The sequence below is a fragment of the Capricornis sumatraensis genome, chromosome 21 (genome assembly GCF_032405125.1).
Source record: "Capricornis sumatraensis isolate serow.1 chromosome 21, serow.2, whole genome shotgun sequence".
Classification (NCBI taxonomy): domain Eukaryota; kingdom Metazoa; phylum Chordata; class Mammalia; order Artiodactyla; family Bovidae; genus Capricornis; species Capricornis sumatraensis.
In genome coordinates, this window is record NC_091089.1 from 57,203,056 (window position 1) to 57,230,302 (window position 27,247).

Consider the following 27,247-nt stretch of genomic DNA (forward strand, 5'->3'; position numbering starts at 1 on the left):
TGTCCTCCCAAGGCCTGTGGGCTCAGAAACTCTCTCTCACACATGTATATACCCCCCAAGGACCTGAAGCAGAGACAGTGCAGAATGAGTGGAGAAACATCTGTGTATTTTCTAATCTATACAATACAGATTCTTCTCAGAAAATCTGCTTTCCTGAGAAAACGAGGGTAATGTTACTTTTTAAAAATGCACAGGTTGTATCTTCTAAATTATGGACAGTTTAGCACTGGCTAACAAATTATGAGGATAACTGCCGCCGGAAGCATCTACCTGCTTTTTCCTCTATTATTCAAGAGGTAAGCAAAGTCAAAATGTGTCGAGGTCATAGAGCCTGCTTTAAATGTGTTTTTGTATTTTAAAAGCAGAGGAGACAACTGTTGGGTTTTATGGATTTAAAGTTCATGAAGTGAGGGTGCTAAACTCTGGAGGAAAATTGAGGAATTAGGCTGGATTTGCCCTGGAAGCAAGGAGGAAAAGACTTTTGGGGGCTTGCTGCAGACTGACAGTCCCATTTTTAGGTCATAGGGCCTGAATTTGAGTAAAATGGGTATTAGGGGAAGAAAAAGAGGATATACCTAATTTGGACCCAGTGCTGTGAGATCTGGGCACACAAGTTGCTGGACCACCTGTCTCAGGGGTTGTTAATGGAGAGTCAGTGGTCTCCAGCCAGTAAATAGCTGGATTTAAAACCTCTTGACTTGTGCTTAAACGAATGCAGAAGTATCACATGCTGAACTCCAGGATTCTAAAACTGTTGTAACCAGTCCAAGGGCAAGAGATCTTGTCTAGATAAGTCAGAGTGAGAAAGACAAATGCTGTATATCCTCAGGAATATGTAGAATCTAAAACATGAACTAAAAGAAATGAGAGAATGGTGGTTGCTGAGGACGGGTGGCGGTGACGGAATGTTGGTTGAAGGGGACAAACTTCCAGCTCTAAGATGAACACATTCTGGAGAATTTAATGTACTGTGTGCCTGCTCAGTGGCTTCAGCTGTGTCTGACCCTCTGTGATCCCATGGATTGTGGCCCATCAGGCTCCTCTGCCTATGGGATTCTCCAGGCAAGGATACTGGAGTCGGTTGCCATTTTCATCTCCAGGTAATATACAGCATGCAGGCAGTAACTAACAATACTGTATTATATATTTGAAGTTGCTGACTGACAGCGGCTCTTAAAAGTTATCACCACCACCACCACTAAAAAAAAAAAATCTGAATTATGCTAGGGAATGCAGGTGGCAGGTGTTAACTAACTTTATTGTGGTAACCATTTTGTAATATATACATGGATCAAAGCGTTGTGCTGTACACCTTAAACTTACCTATGTTAGATGTTAATAATAGCTCAATAAAGCTGACACCAGTTTTAAAAATACATATAAAGAGAATTTCTTCAAGCTATTTTTCCTCTCTGCCTCCCCCCGCCCCCCAACCAAGTTTTCTTAAAGAACAATATGGATACAGATAAAACCTTACAGTTAAGGTTGCTAATCTGCTTTCAGAAATTTTTGATAATTGTGGAGATTGGGAGAGATGGTGGAATGCTACAGATAGGCAAATATCCACATTAAAGAAAAAAAAAATTCAACATAGAAGCTACAGATGGATGACGGATAAGACTAAGATCTTGGGTGAAAGCCTATAACATGTAATTTAAAAGATGATTCCTAAGTGCTCTGACATGGAACAACAGACTGGTTCCCAATAGGAAAAGGAGGACGTCAAGGCTGTATATTGTCACCCTGCTTATTTAACTTATATGCAGAGTACATCATGAGAAATATTGGGCTGGAAGAAGCACAAGCTGGAATCAAGACTGCTGGGAGAAATATCAATAACCTCAGCTATGTAAATGACACCACCCTTATGGCAGCCTCTTGATGAAAGTGAAAGAGGAGAGTGAAAAAGTTGGCTTAAAGCTCAACATTCAGAAAATGAAGATCATGGCATCTGGTCCCATCACTTCCTGGGAAATAGATGGTGAAAGAGTGGAAACAGTGTCAGACTTTATTTTTTTTTTGCCTCCAAAATCACTGCAGATGGTTATTGCAGCCATGAAATTAAAAGATGCTTACTCCTTGGAAGGAAAGTTACGACCAACCTAGATAGCATATTCAAAAGCAGAGACATTACTTTGCCAACAAAGGTCTGTCTAGTCAAGGCTATGGTTTTTCCAGTGCTAATGTATGGATGTGAGAGTTGGACTGTGAAGAAAGTTGAGTGCCAAAGAACTGATGCTTTTGAATTGTGGTGTTGGAGAAGACTCTTGAGAGTCCCTTGGACCTCAAGGAGATCCAACCAGTCCATTCTAAAGGAGATCAGTCCTGGGTGTTCTTTGTAAAGAATGATGCTAAAGCTGAAACTCCAGTACTTTGGCCACCTCATGCGAAGAGTTGACTCATTGGAAAAGACTCTGATGCTGGGAGGGATTGAGGGCAGGAGGAGAAGGGGATGACGGAGGATGAGATGGCTGGATGGCATTACCGACTCGATGGACGTAAGTTTGAGTGAACTCTGGGAGTTGGTGATGGACAGGGAGGCCTGGCGTGCTGCAATTCATGGGGTTGCAAAGAGTTGGACACGACTGAGTGACTGAACTGAACTGACTGAAGTGCTATGAAAGAGAGGCAATGAGCTCTCCAACTCATTCCTGTTCCAGAAGAACAAGTCTTTCTGTATAAACCTCATTCATGGGAATGAGGCACACCTTGTATCCTGTGATTAATTTACCATCAGCAGAGCGACAGAATATGTGACTGAATGAGGACCTAAAGGAGACGTTGGAACAGACTAAAGGCTGCTGTATGAAATTTAAAGGCATTACGTGGAGTTCTGTACTGGTATAACAACAAGTGTACAAAGCCAGTGACAGACATGTGGCTGGCTGATGGATCTCTGCTGATCACAAGTGCAATATCTGGCAGCAGGATGATGACGTCATCAAATACTGCCAATAGGATACTGCTGAGTGGCCTTTACTGAAGATATGTGTTGAATGGATTTGGAGATAGATCCATCCAAGTCCACATAGTCAAAGCTATAGTTTTCCCAGTGGTCATGTATGGATGTGAAAGGTAGACCATAAAGAAGGCTGAGTGCCAAAGACCTGATGTTTTCGAACTGTGGTACTGGAGAAGGCTCTTGAGAGTCCCTTGGACAGCAAGGAGATCCAACCAGCCCATCCTAAAGGAAATCAACCCTGAATATTCATTGAAAGGACTGATGTTAAAGCTGAAGCTCTCATACTTTGGCCACCTGATGCAAAGAACTGACTCACTAGAAAAGACCTGGATGCTGGGAAAGATTGAAGGTGAGAAGGGAAGGGGACGACAGAGGACGGGATGGTTGGATGGCATCACTGACTCGATGGACCTGAGCTTGAGCAAGCTCTGGGAGATGGTGAAGGACAAGGAGGCCTGGTGTGCTGCAATCCATGGGGTTGCAAAGAGTTGGGATATGACTGAGTGAATGAACAAGAACCACCACCCAAGTCTGCTGACTCCTCGGGCACCATGTTCAAATTTTGAGATTCTACACACTAAAACATCCCAGGGGTGAGGGGAGCTTTCTTTTTAAACTGGGAAGAATGTGGTGGAAAGTGACAGAGTCAGAAATTTTCTTTAGGATAAATATTTGAAGATACAGACGTCTAGCCTTAAGAAAAAAAAAGATCAGACTATATTTAAACAGTTGAAATGTACTCAAGTATTTGTTGAGCTGATTTACAGATCACTCCAATGGGCAGAAAAATAAAACCTTCACATTCAGGGATATTAATTTGGGCTGGACATAAGGAAGAATTTTCTACATTTTGATGGAAATGGGCTCTGTGGTCATTTAGAGCTACTCAGCCTTGGAGGAAGGAGGCTGATGGAGAATTGTTCACTGCTTGGCAGGGAATTTATAGAGGGACATTTATAGATGGAGATGACTTCTTAAGGTCCCTGAGACTTTGTGGTAATAATTGCTTAGAAATGAAGTATGTGCTCAAATATACACAGAAACTTATGGAATGAAAATCCTTGAAAACCCAAGAGGAACAAGGTTGAAGATGCCTAAACCTCTAGGGATCACAGATTTGCTGAAGAGGTCCATGTTGAAACGGAGTTTTCTGGCCACTGCTACTTCCATTACGATGTACCAGTACACGCTGCCCATGGAATCACATCAGTGCCCGATGAGCTCTCCTGTTGCCAAAGCTGAGTGGCAGAACTAGACAGCAACATGGTGCAAAGAGCCAAGGGGCAACTGAAGAGGTTTCTTGGATTTCGTTAGTTAACAGAACATATGTATTATTAACACCAGCCACAGTTTTGAAATTGCTACAGCACTGGGTTGGAAAGGAAGCTGGCTGCAGTGGTGTAATCTTTAGCACAGAGAGTGCTGGTCCCGCTGCTGGCTTGCCTGGTTTCTAATCCTAGCTCGGCCATTAACCAGACAGTATCCATACCTGAGTCACTTCCCCTTTTGGGGCCTCAGTCTTCCGCAGTAAAATAAAAGTAACGGGCTAAGTGACTTCCGCGGTGCTTTCAGCACCTAAAATCCAATGGTCCTGATTCTTAAGAACTGTGAAAGCAGAATTTAAACTGCTTATCCTCTCAAGTCCTGAGTGGTAAAAGCTCTCATACGTGTTTGGTGTCAGTGAAATTAAAAGGTGCTTCTTCACCTAATGACTGTTCTTCTGATAAATCTTTGTAATCCAAAGTCACACTAAAAACATCACTGAAAAGCGGGAACACAGGCTAAGACAGGATTGTAGCCATCGTTTCTGAAGTGTGTGCCGCACAGTCACCCAGGAGTCTAACAAGAGGCCTCAGGTGATGCGGTGGAGAACAGTGTGGGTGGCGAGTTTCACAGGGCGCCCCCCAGCCCTCGGTCATCTTGGGCGACGAGGTCCTCAGGAGATGACTGCTCCTACCAAGCGACAACCTGATCCCTCCAGCCTGTGGTTCAGAGCTGAGTCCCCACTCTCCTATGAGTCTTAGGACATTGCTGCAGCAGCCTGTTTTAAAATATATATCATATCCTATGAGACTGGGAACCCCCTGATGGCAGAAACCACGTCTTAGCATAGAGCCTGGAACTTGGTAGGCTCTAAGTCATTTACCAATGACTTGGTAAACGTTTTTGAAATGAATAGATGGGCCTTAAGCAAAAAGGGTCTGGGAACCACACTAACATGATGTATTAATAGTATAGGAGCTTTTCAGCTGAGTGATCCCACCACTGCTGACTCTACTGACGGAGGGATCAGGAGGGGGAACAGAACCATATAAAGATATTTTTGATGTGGGTTTAAATCTTGTTCATTAACAGAGGAGATGAGGTCATCTGAAAGACCTGTTTTCAGGGCTCATTTGTGGATCTGAATAATGCATGAGTAACAGAGAGACCTATCTGGAAAATGGCCATTTCAATAACTTGTCACAAATCCAGTGATTTAGACTTTTGATTTAGATCAAATCTGATGATCAGAATTGATCTCTGAGGCATAGAAGGGACTGATGTCTGGATAAGAGTTTCTAACCAGGATAGTGATGAACCTAGCTGTTTCTTTATTCTCCCAGGTTCTGAAATTTCTGTTTTGATTCCCTTAGAAAACTGGGAGGTTAGTAAGAAAAATAACTTCATAATTTAAACTGTACTGCTCTGACCACCCTGGTAAGGAGAGCTCATACCTTTGACCACTTAGCAAGATGCCTTGATTTAAGAATAAGCACTTAAATGGGAAGAAAATCCAAAAAGAGGGGATATATGTGCATGCACAGCTGATTCACCTTGCTGTACAGTAGAAACTAGACTGTAATACAAAGCAATTAGACTCCAATAAACGTTAATTTAAAAAAGCCCTTTACAGAGGATAAACAAAAGAAGTATTTAGACAATTTAACCTCCCATGCTCCCACATTGGAGGAAAGCTCTTTACCTTTACAGGTGGGTAGAGAGCTGCTCTGGGGACCTGGCCATAAGATATCTAGAAACTTCTTTCTTGTTGACCAACACTTAAGATTTGAAAATTGTGAATTCTAACCACATAAAATTAGTTCTTAAAAGGTGTAACTACAGACCTTGCCTGAGGAATGCTCATAATTGTAAGATACAGCACAGAATTTAGAGTCTATGTCCCCAGAGTTTAAGTCTAGTTCCCTGACTTGAGACTAACTAATCAAACCTTCTACGTCTTTAGAAGGTTTCCTTTCTCTGTTTTGACTGATGATTTACTTACTGGGAGGGAAACAAAATGTGTTACATGTAATACATGGTACTCAAGGAATTTACAGTCCAGTTGGTTAGGCAAAGTCAGACTTACAAAAGATAAACAGGGCATCCCAGGTGGCTCAGTAGTAAAGAATTTGTCTGCTGATGCAGGATATGAGGGTTCGGTCCCTGGGTTGGAAGAGCCCCAGGAGGAGAAATGGCAACCCATTCCAGTGTTCTTGCCTGGAAAATCCCATGGACAGAGGAGCCTGGCAGGCTATAGTCCACGGGGCTGCACAGAGCCTGACCTGACTGAGCAACTGAGTAGGCATGCAGGCCCACAACAAAGGACACACAGCTATGCATAAGAGGGTAGAATCACACCCAGCCAGTGGATTGCTTCACAGTGCTATGAGAAGAGCAAAGAAAACCACTCTCCCAGGTGGAGCTAACAAGGGAAGGCTTCCTGGAAGAGGCAGAATTTGAGTGAGAGCTTTGAGAATGGGTGAGAATGAGATGGACAGAGAGAAGTGGTTAGAGCAGGCCAAGCCACATAGACACAAAACAAGGCATAGCGAGGACATTCTGGTCAAGTTCTGGTCATATGCAGAGGCTGGTCTCGCCAGAAAAATTTCTGCATTGGAATAGCAAAACATAAGGCTTTCTGGTAAATGGTTATGGGCTTAAAAAGCTAGGCGAAGACATATGTCTTTATCTTGTGCATAATGGAAAGCTGGGGAAGGTTTCTGAGCAGAAAAGAGCATGGCCAAATAATATCATCTAGAAAGCCCGTAAGAATCAACATTCGCTCGAGTGTTATGAGCCATGCTGCTGTGAAAAAAAAAAAAATCCCTTTCATTATCCTAATACTTAGTAATTCACTGAAGACCTACTTCAGAACTCCAAGGAAAACATTTTATGAATCAAAAGCTACGTACAATATGTTAGCAATTAAATGAGATAACATAATAGCCCAGGCAGAACCACGACTGCAAGCTGCTGCAGAAAGAAATGCTTCTATCATCTTCCAAGTGATCAAGCCATTTTGTTTTGATTTTCGGAAGGCAGGGAGAGAGGGAACAGGGAGGGGACTGAGGTCAAGAGAATTCAAAGCTATCTGTTCTTTAATCAGAAGGAATTATTAAGGAGAGTTCTAAAGGAGATTTGCTCAAAACAAAACCAGCCCTGGGATGGGTGTTAAGTTACTGCAACTCGTTTCCACTCCAGAACAACAACCGAAGGTGTGTAGCTGGGAATGAGACTCCCACCCGCGCCGGACGGAGTTTCCGGTGTGTACCTCCCACTGCTACTTTATTTACTGCAGCTGGCCACCAGTTTATAGCCTGTTTCATGTATTAAAATTCAAATGTGGAAAACATTACCAGCATCCTCCTTGAATTATTTTTTTTGTTGTTGTTGTTTGGGGGGAAGGAGGATGCTTTTTTTTTTCTCTTCCCCTTCAACTTCCTTTTTATTGTGGAATGTATCAAATGGTCAAAGGCTAGCTTCAGACTGACTAAATTCAAAAACTATTTCCTTTGTTCTGATGCTTTTGTTTGAAAATTCATACCGGTTTGCACAAGGCAAGAAACAAGGATGTGATCTTCTGCGCACACGTTGGGGCTGTGGGCTGAGGAGCTCAGACGCTGTGGGCGCCCTGAATATTTTCGAGAAAAAAGGAGAAAGACTGTAAAGGCACTCTTGGCTCACAGGGCAGCAGGCTGTCCTACCGTGGTTAGGGAATTGCGCTATGGATGTAGATGGCTCTGCAGTCACCCTTGACTGAATTCTAAACATCTTCAGAAGAGTGAGTGTGCACTTCCCTTCATCAGTGAAACTAGCAATTTTATTGCTTTGCCATTTCTCCCCCCACTTTAAAAATCAAATCAAAGACGTTCCTGTGTAATACTGGCTGGTTATTTCCCCTTATCTATTACTGTGTAGCATTCTCTCCCCTTCTGCTCCCCCTGGGTTGGTCTAACTTCCCATCCCCAAAGATGACTCTGGTCTCCTCCTCATATCCCACCTCCAAATCAAAGAGGAGGCAATTCAAAGGTCAAATGGTTCCAAAAAAGGATCTCTGTAGAGTTCATTATTTTAAAGATCCACTTAACCTACATCTGGTATTTAAGAGCAAACTTTACATATTTATGGAAAAAAAAAACCAAAAAACAAAACTGTCTCTGAAGCAACGCCCTGGGTGCATGCTGCATCCATTTAACATATGCAAAACGAACACAGCTACAGAAATTAAACTATTTTTCTCTTGATTGAGAGCAGATATACAGAAATGGTTATAAGTCACAGATCTGGCTTTTAATAAAGCCAGATTTCTTAATTAAAAGCAGTATTGTTTAAACATTATAGTTTAAAAAAGAGCTGTACAAACTGAAACCTCATATAATACGCATCCCCAGTGTATTTAGCATGTTACCTGAGGCCAAGCTAAATTAAAATCTAGATTTTCCTTTTGTTAAACTCTTAGCAACTGCCACGAATAGACAAACAATTTTTACTCAATGAGGAATTTTGAGGGTAGAGTCTAGGAAAAAGCAAAAAAAAAAAAAAAAAAAAAAAAAAGATTTAGCTTTGGCATTCAAAAATATCTTTCCACGTTTTAGAAGTGAGTTCATTGCTTCTATTTATAAACCAGTATTTTTGGTTTCAAATTGGTTGCAGGTTTTCATAATATACAGCTCAGGATGGGACTCTTAATCTTTTATTAAGAGAAATGGAAAGGAGGGCAGAGGAATACTTCTGAAGAAGACAACTTAAAGAGCCTCAGAATAACCTGTGCTTATTTTGCATTCTCCTTCTGGAATCGTCTTTAAATAAGAGATGCTTAGTGATAATGGAAAACAGACCTTCATATACACAACTTTTTGAGAGCCTGTAAGGAACAAAACAGGACACTAAGGTGTTTGCTGAAGACAGGCATTTGTAAAGAGCAGAATTACATAGAATCACGAACCACTACTCATGTTAAGTTCTTCACCCATGTGTTCACCTCATTACTTGTCATCATTTAACGTTTTATTAGGGAGATTTGCTGAATCTTATAATCACCTGAAAAAGGGATGCACTCTCAAGTCCTTTCCGGAAGTAATGGGAAAATTGAAATTTCAACTGCAATGTGGACAAATCTGCTTAAACCTTACTCCAATACTTTTTCATAAATCGGGAGTGGTAAAACTATGATGTACTTAAATTCCACGGTCCCACATCATCTATTAAGACAGACACACCGTGTATTTCGACCTCCCACGTGCACACTAAGTTGTTTCAGTCCTATCTGACTCTTCGTGACCCTACGCATTGTAAACCATACTCAGGAGCAAAAGATATTGATTTGACTTCTTAAACAAAAACAATAAACCCAACCAATTCTCATGTGAAACCCAAGCGATGTAGCATGAGCCTGAGTCGGGTCCTTTAGCTGTAGTCATTGTGAAGAACTGAACATACAGGCCATGACCTCACCAATGGATCTCCTAGGCTTATCCGTAAGTGAAATGCAGCGATGTATCCACACAAAAAACTTGTACACTAATGTTCATAGGAGCATTGTTCCTAATAGCCGAAGAGTGGAAATAACCCAAATACCCATCACCTGATGAGTGGATACATTTAATGTATATCTGTACAATGGAATTTCAGTTCAGTTCAGTCACTCAGTTGTGTCCGACTCTTTGCGACTCCATGAATCGCAGCACGCTAGGCCTCCCTGTCCATCACCAGACTCACGTCCGTCGAGTCAGTGATGCCATCCAGCCATCTCATCCTCTGTCGTCCCCTTCTCCTCCTGCCCCCAATCCCTCCCAGCATCAGGGTCTTTTCCAAACAATGGAATTTTGGGGGAATAAAAACTGAATGATGCTCTGATAAAGGACCAAATTTATATAAACCTTGAAAGCACTATGCTAAGTGATAAAAGCCCATCAGAAAGGACCATCACATACTGCGGGATTCCACGTTTAGGAAATCTCTAGAATAGGCAAATCTGGAGTCAGAAAGGAGATTATTAGTTGTAAGGGGGAGGCTGGAGAGTGATGGCTGACAGACATGAGGATTTCTCGTCGCGGGGGGTAAATTACTCTGGTGGTGATCGCACCATCTTGTGAATACATGGAGAACACAGTAAGTACACTGTAAAACTGAAATGGGTGAATTGTAGGTTAAATTTTATCTCAATAAAGCTGTTTAAAAAAAGACAAAGTTGCAGCAGTATTATTTGAGCTAGAAATTCTAATTCTGCATGTTAACTAGCATCTCTGTTTCACCCCATCCCTTACCATGAGTGAGTGTCTGTTGGCGGAGAGAAGACCGGTTCCATACCCTGAGGCCAGACCACCCATTGCTCCGTTGTGAGAGGGTCCGATGATTCCGTGCATATCGCCGTGACCACCAGGCATGGCTGTGGACGGGCCCACCGCGTGGTTCCGGAGAACGTGAATAGCGTCGTCCAGTCTTTCTAAACGATCTTCAATTCGGCTTTGCTGTTGGTTGATAAGTGATGTGAAATTTGATTCAGTTCCAAGTATGGATATAGATTACAGAAGTAAAACCTGAGTTGATACGAACCACATTTTGGGTTTCTGAATAAAATTTATTTTCCTTAAAATGATAATAAAAGTAAATGGTGACTTTCCCAGAAAATGGGTGAAAGCTGTTAATACTATAATTATAATTTTATTTTTTTTTGAACAAAGTCAGTAATTCTTCCGGGACATGGTAAGTATATATGTTTTACTATATTGCATTACCTTGAAAGAATTGAAACTTACTTTAGCAAAGAAAAAACAAAAAAACATTTATTGAATTTAAGGAACATTCTGGCAGGCACTGGTTAAAGATTTTTAAAAATTAACAATGGAAAGGTGCCCTATTTATAGTTCCCCAATTAAATTATCTTCTTGAAGGCATATTCCCTGGGTTTCCTCTGAGTCACATGATACAGTGCTAAGTATCAAATCAGGGACAGGTAAATGCCTATAGACTGTAATTTCTTATTGAGTAGTAACAATTTTTAACTGGGTTTCTTGCCTTCTATCGATTATCACCTCTGTGTGTGTGTGTTAGAGGGAATCAGAGGCTCAAAACAGTTAAAGAACAAAATTGCAAAAATTCTGTCAGTCAAAGTGGTAGATTGCAAGACTGAGGAATCATAAAGACAAACGAATTGCTCACCTTGCTCACTGGGAGCCTCTAATTTATTTCAAAGCCCTTACTATAGTATAGAACTCACTACTCTTACACAGTGAAAAAACCAACTGATCTTTTCATCCCAGCCATTAGGATCCGAGTTTTCCACAACTAGATAAGCCTACAGGATAGTTTTTGGTGAATAAAATGGACATGGAGATGTGTATGTATTTTTTTTTTTCCAGTGTGACCAATAACGATACCAAACAACCATCTCCAGGGTGCACTTTAAAAGATACCATTTCACTGAATCCTCATTCTACACATGTAAGCGAACAGGAAAGACATTATTATCCCTTCCACCATAGACATGCAAATGAGGCTCCAAGAAAACTAAGTCAATTAACTGCTCAATACCGTACTGCCAGGAAACAGTGACCTCAGGGCTGCAACCTTGAGTCTTCAACTCTAGTGCATCTTTGTGCTAGATCATGCTAGAATCCACTCGGATTTCTGATGGGCTGTGCAAGCAGAGATACCAGCTCTCCGGCATGAGAAAAACGATTTCTAAATTATTCTCCACTGACAGGAACAAGGTATGTCAAATATAGTCAGTCCATGGTACAGAGCCTTCTGACTTGGTGGGCTTGGGTATTACAGGGCTTCCCTTAAACTCATAGTGGAGTGGGTTACCATGCCCTCCTCCAGGGGATCTTCTTGACCCAGGGATCAGACCTGCATTTCTTACGTCTCCTGCACTGTCTACCACTAGCGACCCCTGGGAAGGCCTTCAGAAATATAAACCTAGTCTTTATAGTTCTATAGTTGGAAAAAACCCAGCTATGACGAATGGGTCCCAGAGAATAACTGATGGAGAGAAACACTTCTAAGGATGATGGTTTATTTGGATGTGAGCTGCAGATTCATGGGGCTTAGATGGCACTTGATTGTCTCATGCTGTGGTCATCTTATTGGCTAAAGAGAGGAGGTAGATGATTTACACACTACCGCTAGGAAGAATCCACCTCTGTATTCTCATTTTTAGATTTTTCTTCATTTAAATCATAAGCCAAAAGTAAGAAAGGAAACCCTGAATGGCTGACAAGATAGACAGGCAAATTAACAGATATGCTTACCTCCATGTTCCATCTCAAAATATGGGAAGAAAAAGGGGAAACTCAACCCTGAAGGACAGCCTCTTGCTGCCACCCCTCCCTGTGTGACTCATACACAGACCAGACAGTGCCTAGAGCAGAGCTGTTTCATGCATGTTTCCAGCCACTTCCTTTGAGTGGAGTGTCAAACACTGAATCATCATGTGAGTTTTTATCATATTAATTACACCCAGGGAAAGTTTTCAGCGATTCCTTACAAGAGAAATTTAATGAAATTACTACATTTCCATGAGAATCAAAGTGAACGAGGAGAAAAGCAGCAGGCTTCTTAGTCAGAAGTCAAGAAGAAAATTCCTATAAACCCATTATTCTGGAAAGCAAACTAGAGACACAGAGAGTCTCCAAGTGTTCTGGCTCCACACCATAGCTGGAACTCCAGCACGGACATCAGGAGAGGTATTTAATCACTGACACGTGTGTATTTCTCCAACAAGGGGAGGAGGCCATGATCCTTCCCAGATTCTTATCTGGTTCTAGATACACAGGAGCCCTGAGGCTTCCACTATAGCAGGAGCCGGGTTACAGTCTACGAACAGGAACAAGCATAGGCTAATAACTCTGCCTCTAACCAAACCCGTGGGCTTACATCAACCACAAGTTCCTATTAGTGAAAATAAGACTCTTGAAGAGCGAACTGGATGGAAAAAGAGAAGCAGGCCTGAGAATGGTCAAAGTGAGCAGATGAAACTTACCAAAGAGTGTAAAGGTCCTTCGTAATTAGGAGATGATGAAGCCTGTCCTCCATTTCTAGACCAAACAGCTGTGCCTGCTGACAGGAAAATGGGAATCGCAATGAGATCTGTATAATCCTAAGGATAACCTTACCAACATTTTAAACAGTTCTTTTAGAAACAGCATATTGATTTCTATCTGGACATTAAGGAAATACATGTAAACTGCCCATACAAGAATTTAGGGCCAAGGAAAACATTTTAAATGTAAAATAGGTAGACTATACATGGACTCAGAATTCTCTCAGGCTTCCTCGTAAAAGGGAACATTTAATTAATTGTGAATTTCAGCTGGAGAAATGTCCCTTTGATGGAAAACCATCACTACACAGCCAAGGTGCTTTTAAGAGCACAAAGAGGGGTTTTCATTACACCTTCATGCAAAGCCGGTTTGTTAAAACCAAACTTCTCTCACCAATGAAAAACAGCTTTGCTACTTGTTTTTAAATGATCCTTAAGAAGGGATACACCTTCAGAAACTTTTCAAGGAAATAAGATCCACTAGAGATTTAAACACTCAATATAACATTAAGTAGTTTCTTCTGAAGAAAACACATTTTTAATGATTCACTAAACTTGAAGGTAAAGAAAGATTGCTGTTATAATAAATAGAACATGTCTAACCTATCAATTTAAAAATAAAAACCACTTTTAAATTGAAAATAATACACGCTCATGTAGAAAACTTGGAAAATAATTGAAGAAAGAAAAAAAAAAATCTATGATCTCACTGAAATCACAGTCCCTGATACTGCTGGCTCTGTAAAAATCCATTCTTCCTGCCACTTCTGGGTGTGCACGTGTGTATTTTTATGCCAAATAAAAATAGAATGTTTTGTCCAATTACTTTCAGTGAAAAAATCTGGACAGAGCCCTTGGTGTGAAAATAGCAGTCTGTCCCCATCTCTCGATCTTTATCAAGTCCTCTCTCCCTAACGTGTGGTCTTTTAGGCTGGATAACCAGGACCTCAAAGGTGGCCTTGTTTCAGGGTCTTCCACATGCAGCATGTTACTCAGGTTTGGGGTATTTGCGGCATTTTCTGGAATGATGTGTGCATTGTCGCTTCCCCTCCGAACTTTGACCTGGAAGTGGACTGGCAGAGCGCTGAGTCCCTGATTCTAGCCTGAGCTCTGACATTACTACTGAAGATTTTCAGCAAATCCCATACATTTTCTGGGCCTTCATACATCCATCTGTAAATCAGAGCATCAGACTGAAATAGCTGTTTCTCAAACTTTATATTAGATTCAAGAATATTCTTGCTTCTCCCATATAATAAAATAGACAAAATTAGAGTTGCCTCATTTGAAATGGGGAATGTGGGAGCTCTCCCTGCTCAGACTCCCTCACCCCTGGCCCCTCTGTACTGTCTCAGTCTGTCTCTGACTTTGGATGCTGACACCTGTGGTCGCTTTCCAGAGCCTAACAATATGGCACTAAGCCAGAAACGTACAACTCTGAACTTTACTTCCTGCCGCGGGGACTGTTTCAGTACTATTCCATTATCTTCTTAATGTCCCCTCTGGCGTTCCCAGTTTCAGCACTGCCTCTCTGGAGATATGGACTGGAAGCGCCAGCTTTTTCCCTCTTTCTTCTGTGACCTCCTCCTGTCAATGGAGGCTGGGAAAGGCTGATATTAAGTCTCCCCTAAGCCCATGGCCATCAACTCTGAAAGCTCTGTGGCCAGGTGAAATCTCTGATTCTTTATCAAGGAATTTACTTTACAATGGGGTCATGGGAGTGCTGTATGTAGGGAATAATACAGAGACTGACGCAGCGACATTCAGGCAAGTGACTACAGTCTACATTAGGGTAAGATCAGGTTTCAATAAGGTACAGATATGATTTTTTTTTTTTTAAAGAAGCCACCTATCCTCCTTCTGAAGAGCAGAGATAGGCACCAGACAGGGTCTTTCTGGAAACATTTATACTGGAAGGGCAGTGAGCCCTTTAAATGGAGCTCCGAAGAGTGCAACGCTTTACTAACACCATTTTTAACAACTTATAATTTTATTATCTGAAGCCATAGGTCATGTTAACTTGTTCTATTGTAAACGGCAAACATCCTCTTTAACTCCACACAGTTATGTCACAATTTATTTACACAATTATAGTTTTCTTCAAACCTTCCAATAACATGGACTTTAAAGAGGGAATCTGAAAAGCCTGAAATTTCTGGGAGAAATGATCCTTTGGAATAGTCTATGTTTGATGACTACATAATCTGCATTTCTATTCCCGATGATGTGAACTGGTTTTCCCGCTGAAATTTTTGTTGGAGTATATTATTCTGTTGAGTATCTTTTGCAAAGAAAAGTTTAAGAAGTAAGCTTCCCAAGTGCCTGTACATTCTAAACGCATGAACTTTCAAGAAAAGTTTCGGATGTAAATGACTTCACCATCGCACGGCCGTGTCTGTCTCTCCCACCCCTTCCTATTGGTCTGCTGGGAAACGCTCTGTTTTGAGTATTTGGAGGGAGTGAGTTTCCCCCAGCAGCACAGGAAGCGTGAGGGGGAACCGTTCTATAAGCTGATACTCAGATGCAGTGCATTTACGGTACCGTACCTGAGAGAGACGGAGGCGAGCCAACAGGAGTTGAAGGGTTTGATGAAAAGCTGTTGTTAGTGTGATCTGGAGAATAGATCTTAAAACAGTGGGGAGAAAAAACAACAACAACAAATCCTCATTCATGGGGAATAAATATGCCACAATTTAAACTACAAAGCATTAATGTGATTCATCCACAAATTCCAAGGTGCAAAATACACTTAACAATCAACTATAGTGCTGATATTCTAAAATGAAAAACTTAATTGCTTTTTCAAAAGAAGAGCTCTTGAGCTGCTCAAAGATAGTAGCGGGGGAAACTGAACTGAGTCAGCACAGACCTTGGTTCTGTCCATTTCTTCCCATTTCCTCCCCTGGCTGCATGGCCATGAAGCTACAAAGATACACCAAACCTCCCTTTCTTCCTCCACAAAACAAGAGGTCAGACAGCATCACACCCTAAGATTTTTGCTCAACTCCTTCTTCATTACGTTTACAGTATCTGGTTCCAAGGCAGGAGGACGCTCAGTCTAAAGAAAAACTTTTCCGTAGCTCACAAGGCTAACATAAATCAAATGCATCTATGCCCCAATGATAAGGAAAACCCAACTGAAGAGACGAAACGTCAGAGCAACAAATCTCTGCTTATATTTACAAATGATCACGTTTAGCTTTTGAAGACAATACCAGGTACACTCCCTCAGACGAGGAAGGGCTGCCATTGGTCACTGGTGAATATGGAAGAAATGCTGGGTCTTAGCTTCCTGGCAGTGGGCAGGCAAAGCAGAGAAGCCAAGTGCCAATGAAGAAGCAACAAATGAACCTCGGTTATGGTCGTTTTTTAAAAAAAGTTTCTTTTTCAAAATGTTTTAGAACTGCCCTTTGGCAAAGTCAGTCTTAGCTGGTCAATCAACGAGCCCCCCTGTGACTTTAGAGAAAAATAAGACATCAGGATAGAAAACCTATACTCTTAAAGACCCTAAGAATATCCACAAATCCATAATTGAGTACCGCTTGCAAGATGGGAGAGACCAGCCATCCGCTGGAACCTTCAGCGTTCTCTCAATTTTTTCAGCGATTATTATGCAAGGAAGCTAGCCTTTCCAAAAATCAAAGCTATTTGCCATCCATTTTCTAAAATTCTAAATGTCCACTTTTGATTAAAGTTCACCCGTCTGCCGCGGTACATCTGAAGTCCAAGGTCAACATTTCCTCACCGAAGCAAGTGCTTTCCCCAAAGCATCGCCAGTCTGGGAGCTGCCTGCTGCCCCGCTTCCTCTATTTGCTGCAAAAACAAAAGGCAGAATATGAAAAGCCAGACGGTGAGACGTCGAACAATTTTCTATTCCTGGTCCATTTACTCACAATTTAATTGCATTTTTAATGCTAATTACAACACATTAATATTTAATTAGCATTAATTTGTTTGCTGAGGTAGATGTCAAATATATTCATGTTACTTTTTTTTTAACAGATAAAATATACACCTGACATCCTCGTTTAAAGATAAAGTGTTTCAGTTGCTATTACTTTTCCCCTGGTTGTCTGTGAGTGGTTAAGCAGTCAAGAGTAGTAGGTGAGCATATGAGGTTCATTGCTAAAAAGTACGCAGTGCTTTCAGACCTCTGAAGCTCTCATAGCTTGCCTTTATTTACATTTTATATAGTAAACTGAATTCACTTCACGAATAAGAGTTACATCTGCTTTCAAATTGAAAAATTAATTTATGCTATATAGCAAAGTGAGATACTTCTCTCAGAGTTCCACAATAAACAAAACAAAAAAATCTGTAACAGGCCTGGCAGCTTCTTAGGAGGGAAAATATTTTTAATATTTTGAGGAAAATATAGTCTTCACACATTTTAAAGTCTGTGTTCATATTTAAAGAATTTGAACTCTGATGCTGTTAAAAGTCAATATCGTCTCCAATTCTGGAGGAAAAATAAGTGTACATGACGACGAAGCAGTCTCTACTATCTAAACACCAGTGTTTTTACCCAGAAGATGGATGAATAAAGGGTACAGCCGGCCCTCTGTTTCCACAGATTTTGCACCCAAGGATTTAATCAAACTCGGATCAAAAATTTTCAGAAAAATAATTCCATACCCTTCCAAAAAGCAAAACTTGAATTTGTTGGTGGTAGCAACTATTTACATAGACTTACATTGCCTTGAGTATTATAAATAATCTAGAGATGATTTAAAGTATATGAGAGGATGAGCAAGGGTTATATGGGCTTCCCTGGTGGCGCCAGTGGTAAAGAATCCACCTGCAAAGCGGGAGATGCAAGTGTGATCCGTGGGTCAGGAAGATCCCCTTGAGGAGGAAATGGCAACCAACTCTAGTATTCAAGCCTGGAAAATCCCATGGACAGAGGAGCCTGGTGGGCTACAGTGCATAGAATTGCCAAGAGTCACACACGGCTGAGCACACACATATGCAAGGGGTGTATGCAAATACTGCACCCTTTTCTATGAGGGACTTGATCATCCTCAAATTTAGGCATCTGCAGGGGACCCTTGAAACATCCCCTCAGCAGGATACTGAGGGAAGGCTGCCTGTTAATATCAGGATATAGATTCAAACACATAGTTCAAAATCAGCTCTAATAAACAAGGGTTTTCTTTAATTGAAGGATAATGGCTTTACAGTATTGATTCCTGCCATACATCAAGAGGAATCAGCCATAGGTGTACGTATGTCCCCTCCCTCGCACTCCCTACCCCTCTAGGTTGTTGCAGAGCCCCTCTTTCAGTTCCGTGAGTCATAGGTAAACTACCACTGGCTCTCTATTTTACAAATGGTAATGTGTTTCCATGCTACTCTTTCTATTCATCTCACCCTCTCCTTCCTCCCTCTGCCCTAGTCCATAAGTCTGTTCTCTAGCTTTTGAAAGTAATTTGCCTTTATAAAATGGTACAGCGAGTAGTGTTCTTCTCTTAGATTTATTAAGGCCTCAGCATAAGCAAGTAGATCTAATATTTAAATAAAACCTATTGAACTCTAGGGGAAAGTGTTTGTCACTATTTTGTGAAATAAGAAAAGGAAATACTAAATCAACGGATTAATTCAAGCAAAACTTCATGACACATTTAAATTAAAAAAAAAAATTCCCAGCCTTATCCTCAACCCAAGAAAGCACTTTTTCTAGCAAACGTGTCATCTTCAGCTTCCAGATCTGTAAAATAAAGTCATGGGATCAGCTCTCAAGTGATCAAATTATCTTTGTCTCTAGGTTATAATTTCATCCTCCTGAACTCTGCTTAGTATAGTTAAATTATGCTTGTTATTTTTATATATTTACATGTTGGGTATGACAGTTTGATAATCTTTTGATGTTTGCTTTATTTGATTAACAAAACTCACCCCTACATTCGTTAATTACTAAAACTGAAAGAAAGCTGTATGTAATGAAAAGAACACAATCACCTTCTATCAAGAAAAAAAAAGGAAAAACTATTCTTTCTCACATCACAAATTCATAATGTTAAAAATATATCAGTTGTTAGTACTAAGGATTTTATGCATACAGAAGTTCTCTGAAATGAGGGTCCAACATCATACAATGAACTACTGGAAGGAACTCACAGATATCAAGAGTACTAAAAATACGCAATATAAAGAGATAATTCAAATTATTATCTGGTGTGAAAGCAAAAATTTCTGCATCAAGGAGTTCTTTTAAAACTGAAGACAATTCTAAAGGAAAATAACAAGGATTCTGAAAACACAAAGAGCATTAACATTTTTCAGCATGTATTACCATGGTAGTGGGAGATAATTATACATACATTTTTTTCTTCCCTTCCAGAAGCAATATTATCATTATTCTTAAAATTAGGTTTATCAGTCAAAATAATTTGGATATCTGCTCGACTAGAAAACAGACCTTCATGAAATGAAAATTCAGAGCCACATCAGAAAAAATTACATTATCTAACAAAGAAACTAAACCCAACTAGGATAGGATATTGCTATAATTATAGATAAAGTTTGCTATGGTAGCTTTCAAAAGATTAATTCTTTGAACAGTTTTAAAATGAGAATAGTAGAGGTTTTAAAATATATTAATGAAACCAAATTAGGAAGAATTGAAAACCAATAAAAATATTTTAGAGATATGTAAAAAAGAAATTACACTCCCAATCTATCCCACCTCCCTCCCAACTTTCCCTCTCTGGTAACCATAAATTCATTCTCTAAATCTGTGAGTCTGTTTCTGGTCTGTAAATAAGTTCATTGCTCATTTGTATCTTTTTTTTTTTTCCTTAAAGATTGACATGTACACACTGCTATATTTGAAATAGATAATCAACAAGGATCTATTGTAAAAAAAAAAAAAAAGAATAAGCCTAAATCAAAAAACAAATTATTATGACATAAAAATCATACTTTAGAAGAGACAAGATACAACCCTTATGATCTCTTCATACCACAGCCTTCTAACTGAACTTTCTGTTAAGTCCCTGTTTTACACGAGGAGGCATGAGGACTTGGGGGTATAATAAAAAGACAGAATGTAACTCCTTACCTCATACTGTCATGAAAATGTTTCAGAAAACTACAAAGGCTACTCATGGAAGTCACTGATAAGAACAGACTTTTATTTTTTTTTAAATACAGAGCCATTCTACCTGCAACAGCTGGAGAATCAACACCAGGGTTCAAATTTCAAAGCAGTTTATTGGGACCAGTTTGCCCTTACACTTGGAATGCCTTTTGTTCTGTTCCAGGAAACACTGGAGAAGACACATTTTCAAGAGTCCTTAAACATGTTAAGCTACACGGATCCTCCTCCTAAAGACTCTCTTTTTAGTTATGTGCCTGATATGTCAAAGGGCATAAGTAATCAGAAAGTGAGTATATATTTAATACGCAAACAGCAAAATTTCTTCTATATTGAGTAATGAGTCACGTTTAGCAAACCACACTTCTCATTAAGTGTGTGCACATCAAATCTACTTTTCTACCTTTCATGTAACAGGACTTGATTACTATTCTAAGCCTGAGTGTTTGTCCAGGTTATTATGAGAAATTACCAAAATGCCCACATAACAGAAATAAAGAGAAGAACTACTGTCCCTGTTTGATATAAAACTGGATTGATCTCTTATGTGATTTTAGCTCTTAGCAATTTCCCTAGCTAAAGAGAGGGAAAAAAATCAAGTCTCTAAGCAGAGCTGTAACATGAATATGATTGAAGATGAGTGATTATTAAGAGGAACTATAATTTGGTAGGAGGATTCGACACTGCCAACCACCCAAGCATTGTTCAGATGGCTTGAACACAGGTGCTACTGCTGGCTAGAAGATGGGGCAGAAAGCAGGGGTTAGTCTTTTCAGCTACAAGTGGGACCACCCTCAGTCTCAGTTTCCACTTTGGAGAAAATGGCAATTCCCATTAGAACACACCCTGATCCAAACATCAGGATAAGTGGTATCTGGGGGCTGACTACTGAAACAACAGAATTTGGAAATGTGTTATCCCTTTATCGCACACGCAGAACCCCAGGCTGGGTGCATCCTGAAGCTATAAAAGGATGTGTGTGCTCAGCTGCTCAGTCGTGTCTGGCTCTTTGTGGCCCGCCAGGCTCCTCTGTCCATGGGATTTTTCAGGCAAGAATACTGGAGTGGATTGCCATTTCCTCCTCCAGGGGATCTTCCTGATTCAGGGATCAGGGATCAAACTCCTGAGTCTCCTGCATTGGTAGGTGGATTCTTCGTCACTGAGCCAAGGGCTAGCGCTATAAAAAGATGAAGTGTAATTCATAGAGTCTTTGCCTGAAAGAAGACGATGGTTTTAAAATTTAGGTTTTCCTGAACTATGTCCAAGCAACCCTCACGTTATTCAACTAGCGGAAACAGCATAATAATGTCATGAGCTTCTCAACAAAGATAAAAGAAGAATTCCCAGCTCTCCTACGACCTACAGTATTAGAAGAAGAACTCAAGTACAGGCGACCAAACTCTGAACTTTTAGCAGGACGGATTCCTAGGAATTCAAGGGGGAAGCTGGGCCCCATCAACCACGTGCAGGAAATGGATGAGAAGACTTAAATCACACTGGTTTACTGTTCTCCGTTGGTGGTCTTTGTAACTAAGATGCCGCGACGCTGCTGGATAAAATTCCTGTTGCTCTTATGCTCTGTGCCTGTTCATCACCCAAGTGTATTTGAAGGCTCAAGATTCTTGTAAAAGATAAAGTGAATCTTACGCGACTATTCTCATAATAAAATTACTGTGAAACCGGGTCCTCAAGAGAAAAAGGACGTAATGTTTCTACTAGAAAAGCCACACACTAAAACCCATCATGTCATACAAACATGTCATTAGAAGTGAAAGTTGGAAGCCAGATTAATTCATGAACCAGATAGATATTCCAGGGTAATCTTTAGCATATGTTGTATTCCATCAATCTTCATAGGCTGTTCCTTCAACACTGTTTGGTTTGAGGTTTAAAGACATGGTGAATACCACGCATTAGACAGGCTGGTTCAAGACTAACAAAACAATAACAGTTATTATAAGCATTATGCTAGCTGTATGCCCAATTCCCTCTGAGAAAGGAGGGCGTGTCACCCCCAACCACAAGCGGTCACACCCCTGGAATGTACACCAATGGTATCTCCCCTTGGGGAACTGGAGCATTCTCCTTCGTGGGTAGTTGTAGGGGATTGTGTGATGCTAGGTAGGTCTCTCAATCCTTTTGAAGAGAAAAAGCTACTGGATTTTGCAAGTAGGAAGGAAATATGGAGACAGTAGGTACTACTGGGTTGGCCAGAAAGCTAGTTCCGGTTTTTCCATAAGATGTTCCATATACTATGTATGTGCCTCCATTCTCTAGACACTTCTTCCCTCTAGAATTGGTACCTAATAACTTTTTCCATTTCCTCCTCTGGGCACCTGCTCACAGGTAGAAGCTCTGAACTGCAATGACTCTAAAGCACAACCAGCTAGTGTTACACTGAGAAAGTTTCAGGAAGCAAGTTGAAAGGCTCTGATGGTGGTAACTCTTGAAGCCCTTAGACTCAGCCTCTATCCTTAACTGGCCACCCCATCAGTTAAACGACTAAGAATCCACGGTGTGTCGCATGCATTTTATTTGTATCATTCCAGAGTGCTTAATCCACCCTTCTAAGTCAGACGTGCCTAATGCACTCTAGCATTTGCAGAAAAGCAGTGGACGGCATGCTGCAAGTAAATCTCTTACTGTACAATTCTTTCAAAAATCCATGGATGAATGTGACATTAAAAACAACAACTAGAAAACCCTCTGTCATTAACACAATCAGAGTCAGTTCTGCCCTTCCTCAGCTTTTCTCAAAAAATGATACTGGGCATAAAAGGGCAAAAGACAACACAAGAAACAACGACCACCCCTCCAAGTCAAACACAAGCCATCCCAAACCTCCGTGAGCATATCCCCTCTCTTGAGATACAGGGGACAGATCCAGAGACAAGGGAGCATGTTTCCAGACAGGGTACCTGCTGATGGGTCCAGATTTTACAACTCATTCCACAAGCATTTTGCTCTTCTATGATCGGTTGAGGACAGTCGCTGACTGCCAGGAAGACACAGTAAAACGTGGAGCTGTGATCTTCCTCTTGACGGAAAAAGCCTCTTCCTAAGACACCAACGCCATTTATGAAAAGTCTGCATTGCCTTGCCACTTTCCACCAAGAAAACTTGAAGAATGCGATGTCCATGTGTTAGTGCTTGAACCCCATTCTTACGGCATTAGTATTGCTTGCAGTCATTTTCTACAGAATCATGTGTGTAATCTCAAACATGTGTCAGGCTGTGTGTTCCCTATTTACCAATTATTTAATTAACTCTGTTTGTTCTTTGAGATACAGGCAATGTAATATTTCTTTATTTCCTGTATTTCAGAATGAGTGAGTATATGCCAAATACTTTCAAAAGTCTACAGATGTATCCGATTAACCCATACTGTTTGTTAGGGAAGTATCACTAACATCAGAAGAGAAATCTTCTCTTCTTGTTCCACAGACATGCTGCCATCCCTGCCTTCTACCACACTCTGAAAAATCAAACCAAAACCTAGGAGAATTAAAGTGCAAAGAAAAAAAAAAGTGCAAAGAAACAGGGGTGACTTGGACCTTGTGCAAATATGAAGGCTTATTATTATACTTAAATTCTCCTCTGTATTTTAACTTAAGGAATTGGAGGATGTATTATTTTAAGGATGAACATTCTAGAATGTTCCCCCTTAAAGTAATCCTAAAGTAACAAGTATGTATGCAAATTAATAAAGATCTATTCCTCCAAAAAGCTGAATTACCATGTCTACTTATGTCCCGAAATGATTGTAAAGCTTTCTCACAAGTTGCTAGAAGATTTTGACAAGTACACTCACGATGGCAGAGTAATTTATGCAATAAAGTTGTTCCTAAAAAGCTTTCTCTGGATTCCAGAAATCTCACACTTCTCTCATTGAAAAGTATAGCTCCTTTATTATTGTCTAGACCCTCCCTCCACTTAAACAGGGCCCTCTGGTCTGTATAGTAAGTCCATCTTAACATAGCCGGGCCCTATATATTAGTATGTAGAAGTCACCAATTAACGCTCTACCTGCCCAGACCAAATAAAAAAGGAAGGTAGACATTCCTGTTCTTGTGGATACAAGCCAGTGATGAGCCAATCAGCTTAAATAGGGCAAATTCCATTCCAACTGAGACTCGTGGCCCTGCTGACCACAGGGCATGGAGGATAATCAAACCACCTCATAAGATCTTTCTTCCCAAGTCCTGGGGACTCTTACAGGAACTGTTTGGCAAATCAGTCAACACAACTCTTTTTTCAAACAGTGCCTAAGTTTGCTTTCCTCAGCTCAAGCTTTTGCTCTACCTTTCTACCTTTCTAAAAAAAGAAAATTACTCAAACCACAAATAGACAGGAAATCTGCCTTGTAAAAGGATGAATGACCGGTCATCCTTCTTTATAACTAAGACCTCATGACTATAGAAAGGGGCTTTCCATTTGTCAAACCACACTGAAGTGAAATATGCTTTTCTCACTCTTTCAGTTCTGCACTTCTTTCTTTCTTCTTGTTTTTCGGATCTGCCAAAACTGCACTGATAGTTAGCAAAACTTCCCCACATGACCTTTGTCCATAGCTCTCCAAGGTCAAACTGACACAACACACCGGTAGAGGCTTCATTATGAAAAGTCACAAAAATGGAAACTATTTCCTAAATTCACCTCTCAGTGAGACATGGCAGTGAAAGGAAGGGCTGCTAGATGGCTCATCTCAAGTGTGAAGTATATTACTGAGTAAGCAGGGACTGTATTATTTAGGCAGAATTACATTTGCAACATTTCAAAACACATCTCTTCTTTTTCATCAAAAACGCTCCCCCTCATAAGTGATTCATACCACTTCCCCAAGTTCCAGAGACTATCCAAAGAAAATTTTTTAAACAACTGCAAAGAGCTAAAGAGACTACTCCTCTGTCACACATTCTTATCTTTAAAATGTACAGTTAGGGACTTCCCCAGCAGTCCTGTGGTTAAGACTCCGCTTCCAATGCAGGGGGCCAGGATCAATCTCTGATCGGGGAACTAAGATCCCACATGCTGTGTGGCTCAGCCAAAATAAATAAATAAATACACATTCCAGTCTCAGTGCGTGCTCAGTCGTGTCTGATTCTTTGCGACCCCATGGACTGTAGCCCGCCAGGCTCCTTTGTCCATGGAATTTTCCAGGCAAGAATACTGGAGTGGGTTGCCATTTCCTGCTCCAGGGGATCTTCCTGACCCAGGGATCAAAACTGTGTTTCCTGTGTCTCTTGCATTGGGAGGCGGATTCTTTATCATGAGCCACCTGGGAAGCCCCCTCAAATAAAAAATAAATGTACAGTTAGTGTCCTCATCACTGACGGGACCCACGGGAAGGGATCACAAGGCCGAGTTAGTTGTGGGTTTGAGCTGGAACCAGAGTAGGTGGTGAGCAGAGGAAGTCTGAGGTTTTAAGAAGACCCTGCAGTGTCAGACTGCGCCTCTCATCTGAATGACAAGGTTGCCGAAGGCAGAATCAGAAGGTGGTGGTTGCCTCCCCACAGGGGCAGCCTACCTAGCTCTTCCCTCAAGAGAAGAGTATTGCTGGGGTAACCATCCATCCTGGGGAAAGGACCACAGTGAACATCACAGAAACTTGCAGATGATGGCTTCGTTTATTTGACAGGACACTCTGCTTGGGTCTTGACTCATGAGTAATTTTGCTGAGAAAAAGCAGCAAGTAAATTCTGGCTCACTGATGCCCAGCCATCTCCTCTCCCGTAAGTCTGCAAAGACTTCTTCCCATCTGGAGGATTCCACAATGCCACATCCTCCAGAAGGTAAAACTATCTAGTTCTTAATAGGTATGTCTGAACATCACATGAACTAGTTTCCAGAAGACAGTGGTGTGTGACAGTGAAAAGCTTAGCATGGTGACTGGAATTTGAGAATGGCTAGTAACTCCTAGTAAGAGCTATTAAGCCTTCTATCTTACTAATTTTCAATGGCTCCTCTAAGAAAAGTTCGCTTTATTAGCTATTTCAGAGTGTGAGAAGCATGCATTGATCTATTCAAACTTGGTTGAATCTAACCACTCGCGGTGGAGACAGTCAGCCAAATAGCAGTTTCTTGGAACAAAAAGAGATTACAGTCAAGATAATGACGGTTTCTATTTAGCTCATTTGTCCATGTGATAAACACTCATGGCTCGATTACTGTTCAGTGATGGGATTGGGGGCAGAAAAAGAATTCCTTGATGATTAAACCCTGACACTGGCTGTCAGCAGCAGGATCGGCATTTCCACGACTCACCCATTATGCTGTCTGTCCCGTTGGCAGGAGGCGTACACGATGAGGTGCTGTAATGGTTGGTACCACTACGGTGGAAAGTGGACATCGGAGGAAGACTAGAATTGATGTCTGCTGAGGAGTGTGATGGATAGCCCTGTGGCAAGAAGCAGAGAAAGGAGGCCATATTCAATCACAAAATATTTAGTGGCTCAGTTTTCCAATACTTCTTTCAGAACTCTTCATTTTACAATGGAGACAGCCCTTGGAATTTCAAAATATCCAAGAATACATCTTGCTTAGATCTGACAGCTTTCATTTTTCAAGTAATAAAATACAAAGACGTAGTTGGTTTGGGTTTGCATCAAAGCTAGAGGAATATAATGGCAATGCTAAACCTTGAGAAATGGTCACCATCTCTAAATACGAAAATTATTCTTAAAAGCAGGTCTGGGACTTTGGCAACAATAAAAGACCATCACTACTGTTATTCTTCTGTACAGCCTATTGATCAGGTAAGAAAGAGCCCATAATGTAATGAATAAAACTCCAGCATGACCCTCAGGGTTCACATCACACTCTACCCTGACCTTCTGAAAACTAACTGGCCGAGAATAACCAGTCTCAAATCTTCCCGACAAAC

At 40.9% G+C, this 27,247-nt stretch overlaps 1 protein-coding gene across 1 annotated transcript in view; it reads right to left on the reverse strand.

The window, feature by feature from the left end:
- TCF4 (transcription factor 4) overlaps positions 1-27,247 on the reverse strand; it is a 377,007-nt gene that overhangs the window by 18,456 nt on the left and 331,304 nt on the right. The window contains exons 10-14 of the mRNA XM_068993643.1: positions 26,629-26,761; positions 17,014-17,081; positions 15,815-15,893; positions 13,209-13,282; positions 10,492-10,695 (exon numbers count right to left, since the gene is read on the reverse strand). Coding sequence (XP_068849744.1) covers positions 10,492-10,695; positions 13,209-13,282; positions 15,815-15,893; positions 17,014-17,081; positions 26,629-26,761 — 558 coding nt within the window. The remainder of the gene's footprint in view (positions 1-10,491; positions 10,696-13,208; positions 13,283-15,814; positions 15,894-17,013; positions 17,082-26,628; positions 26,762-27,247) is intronic.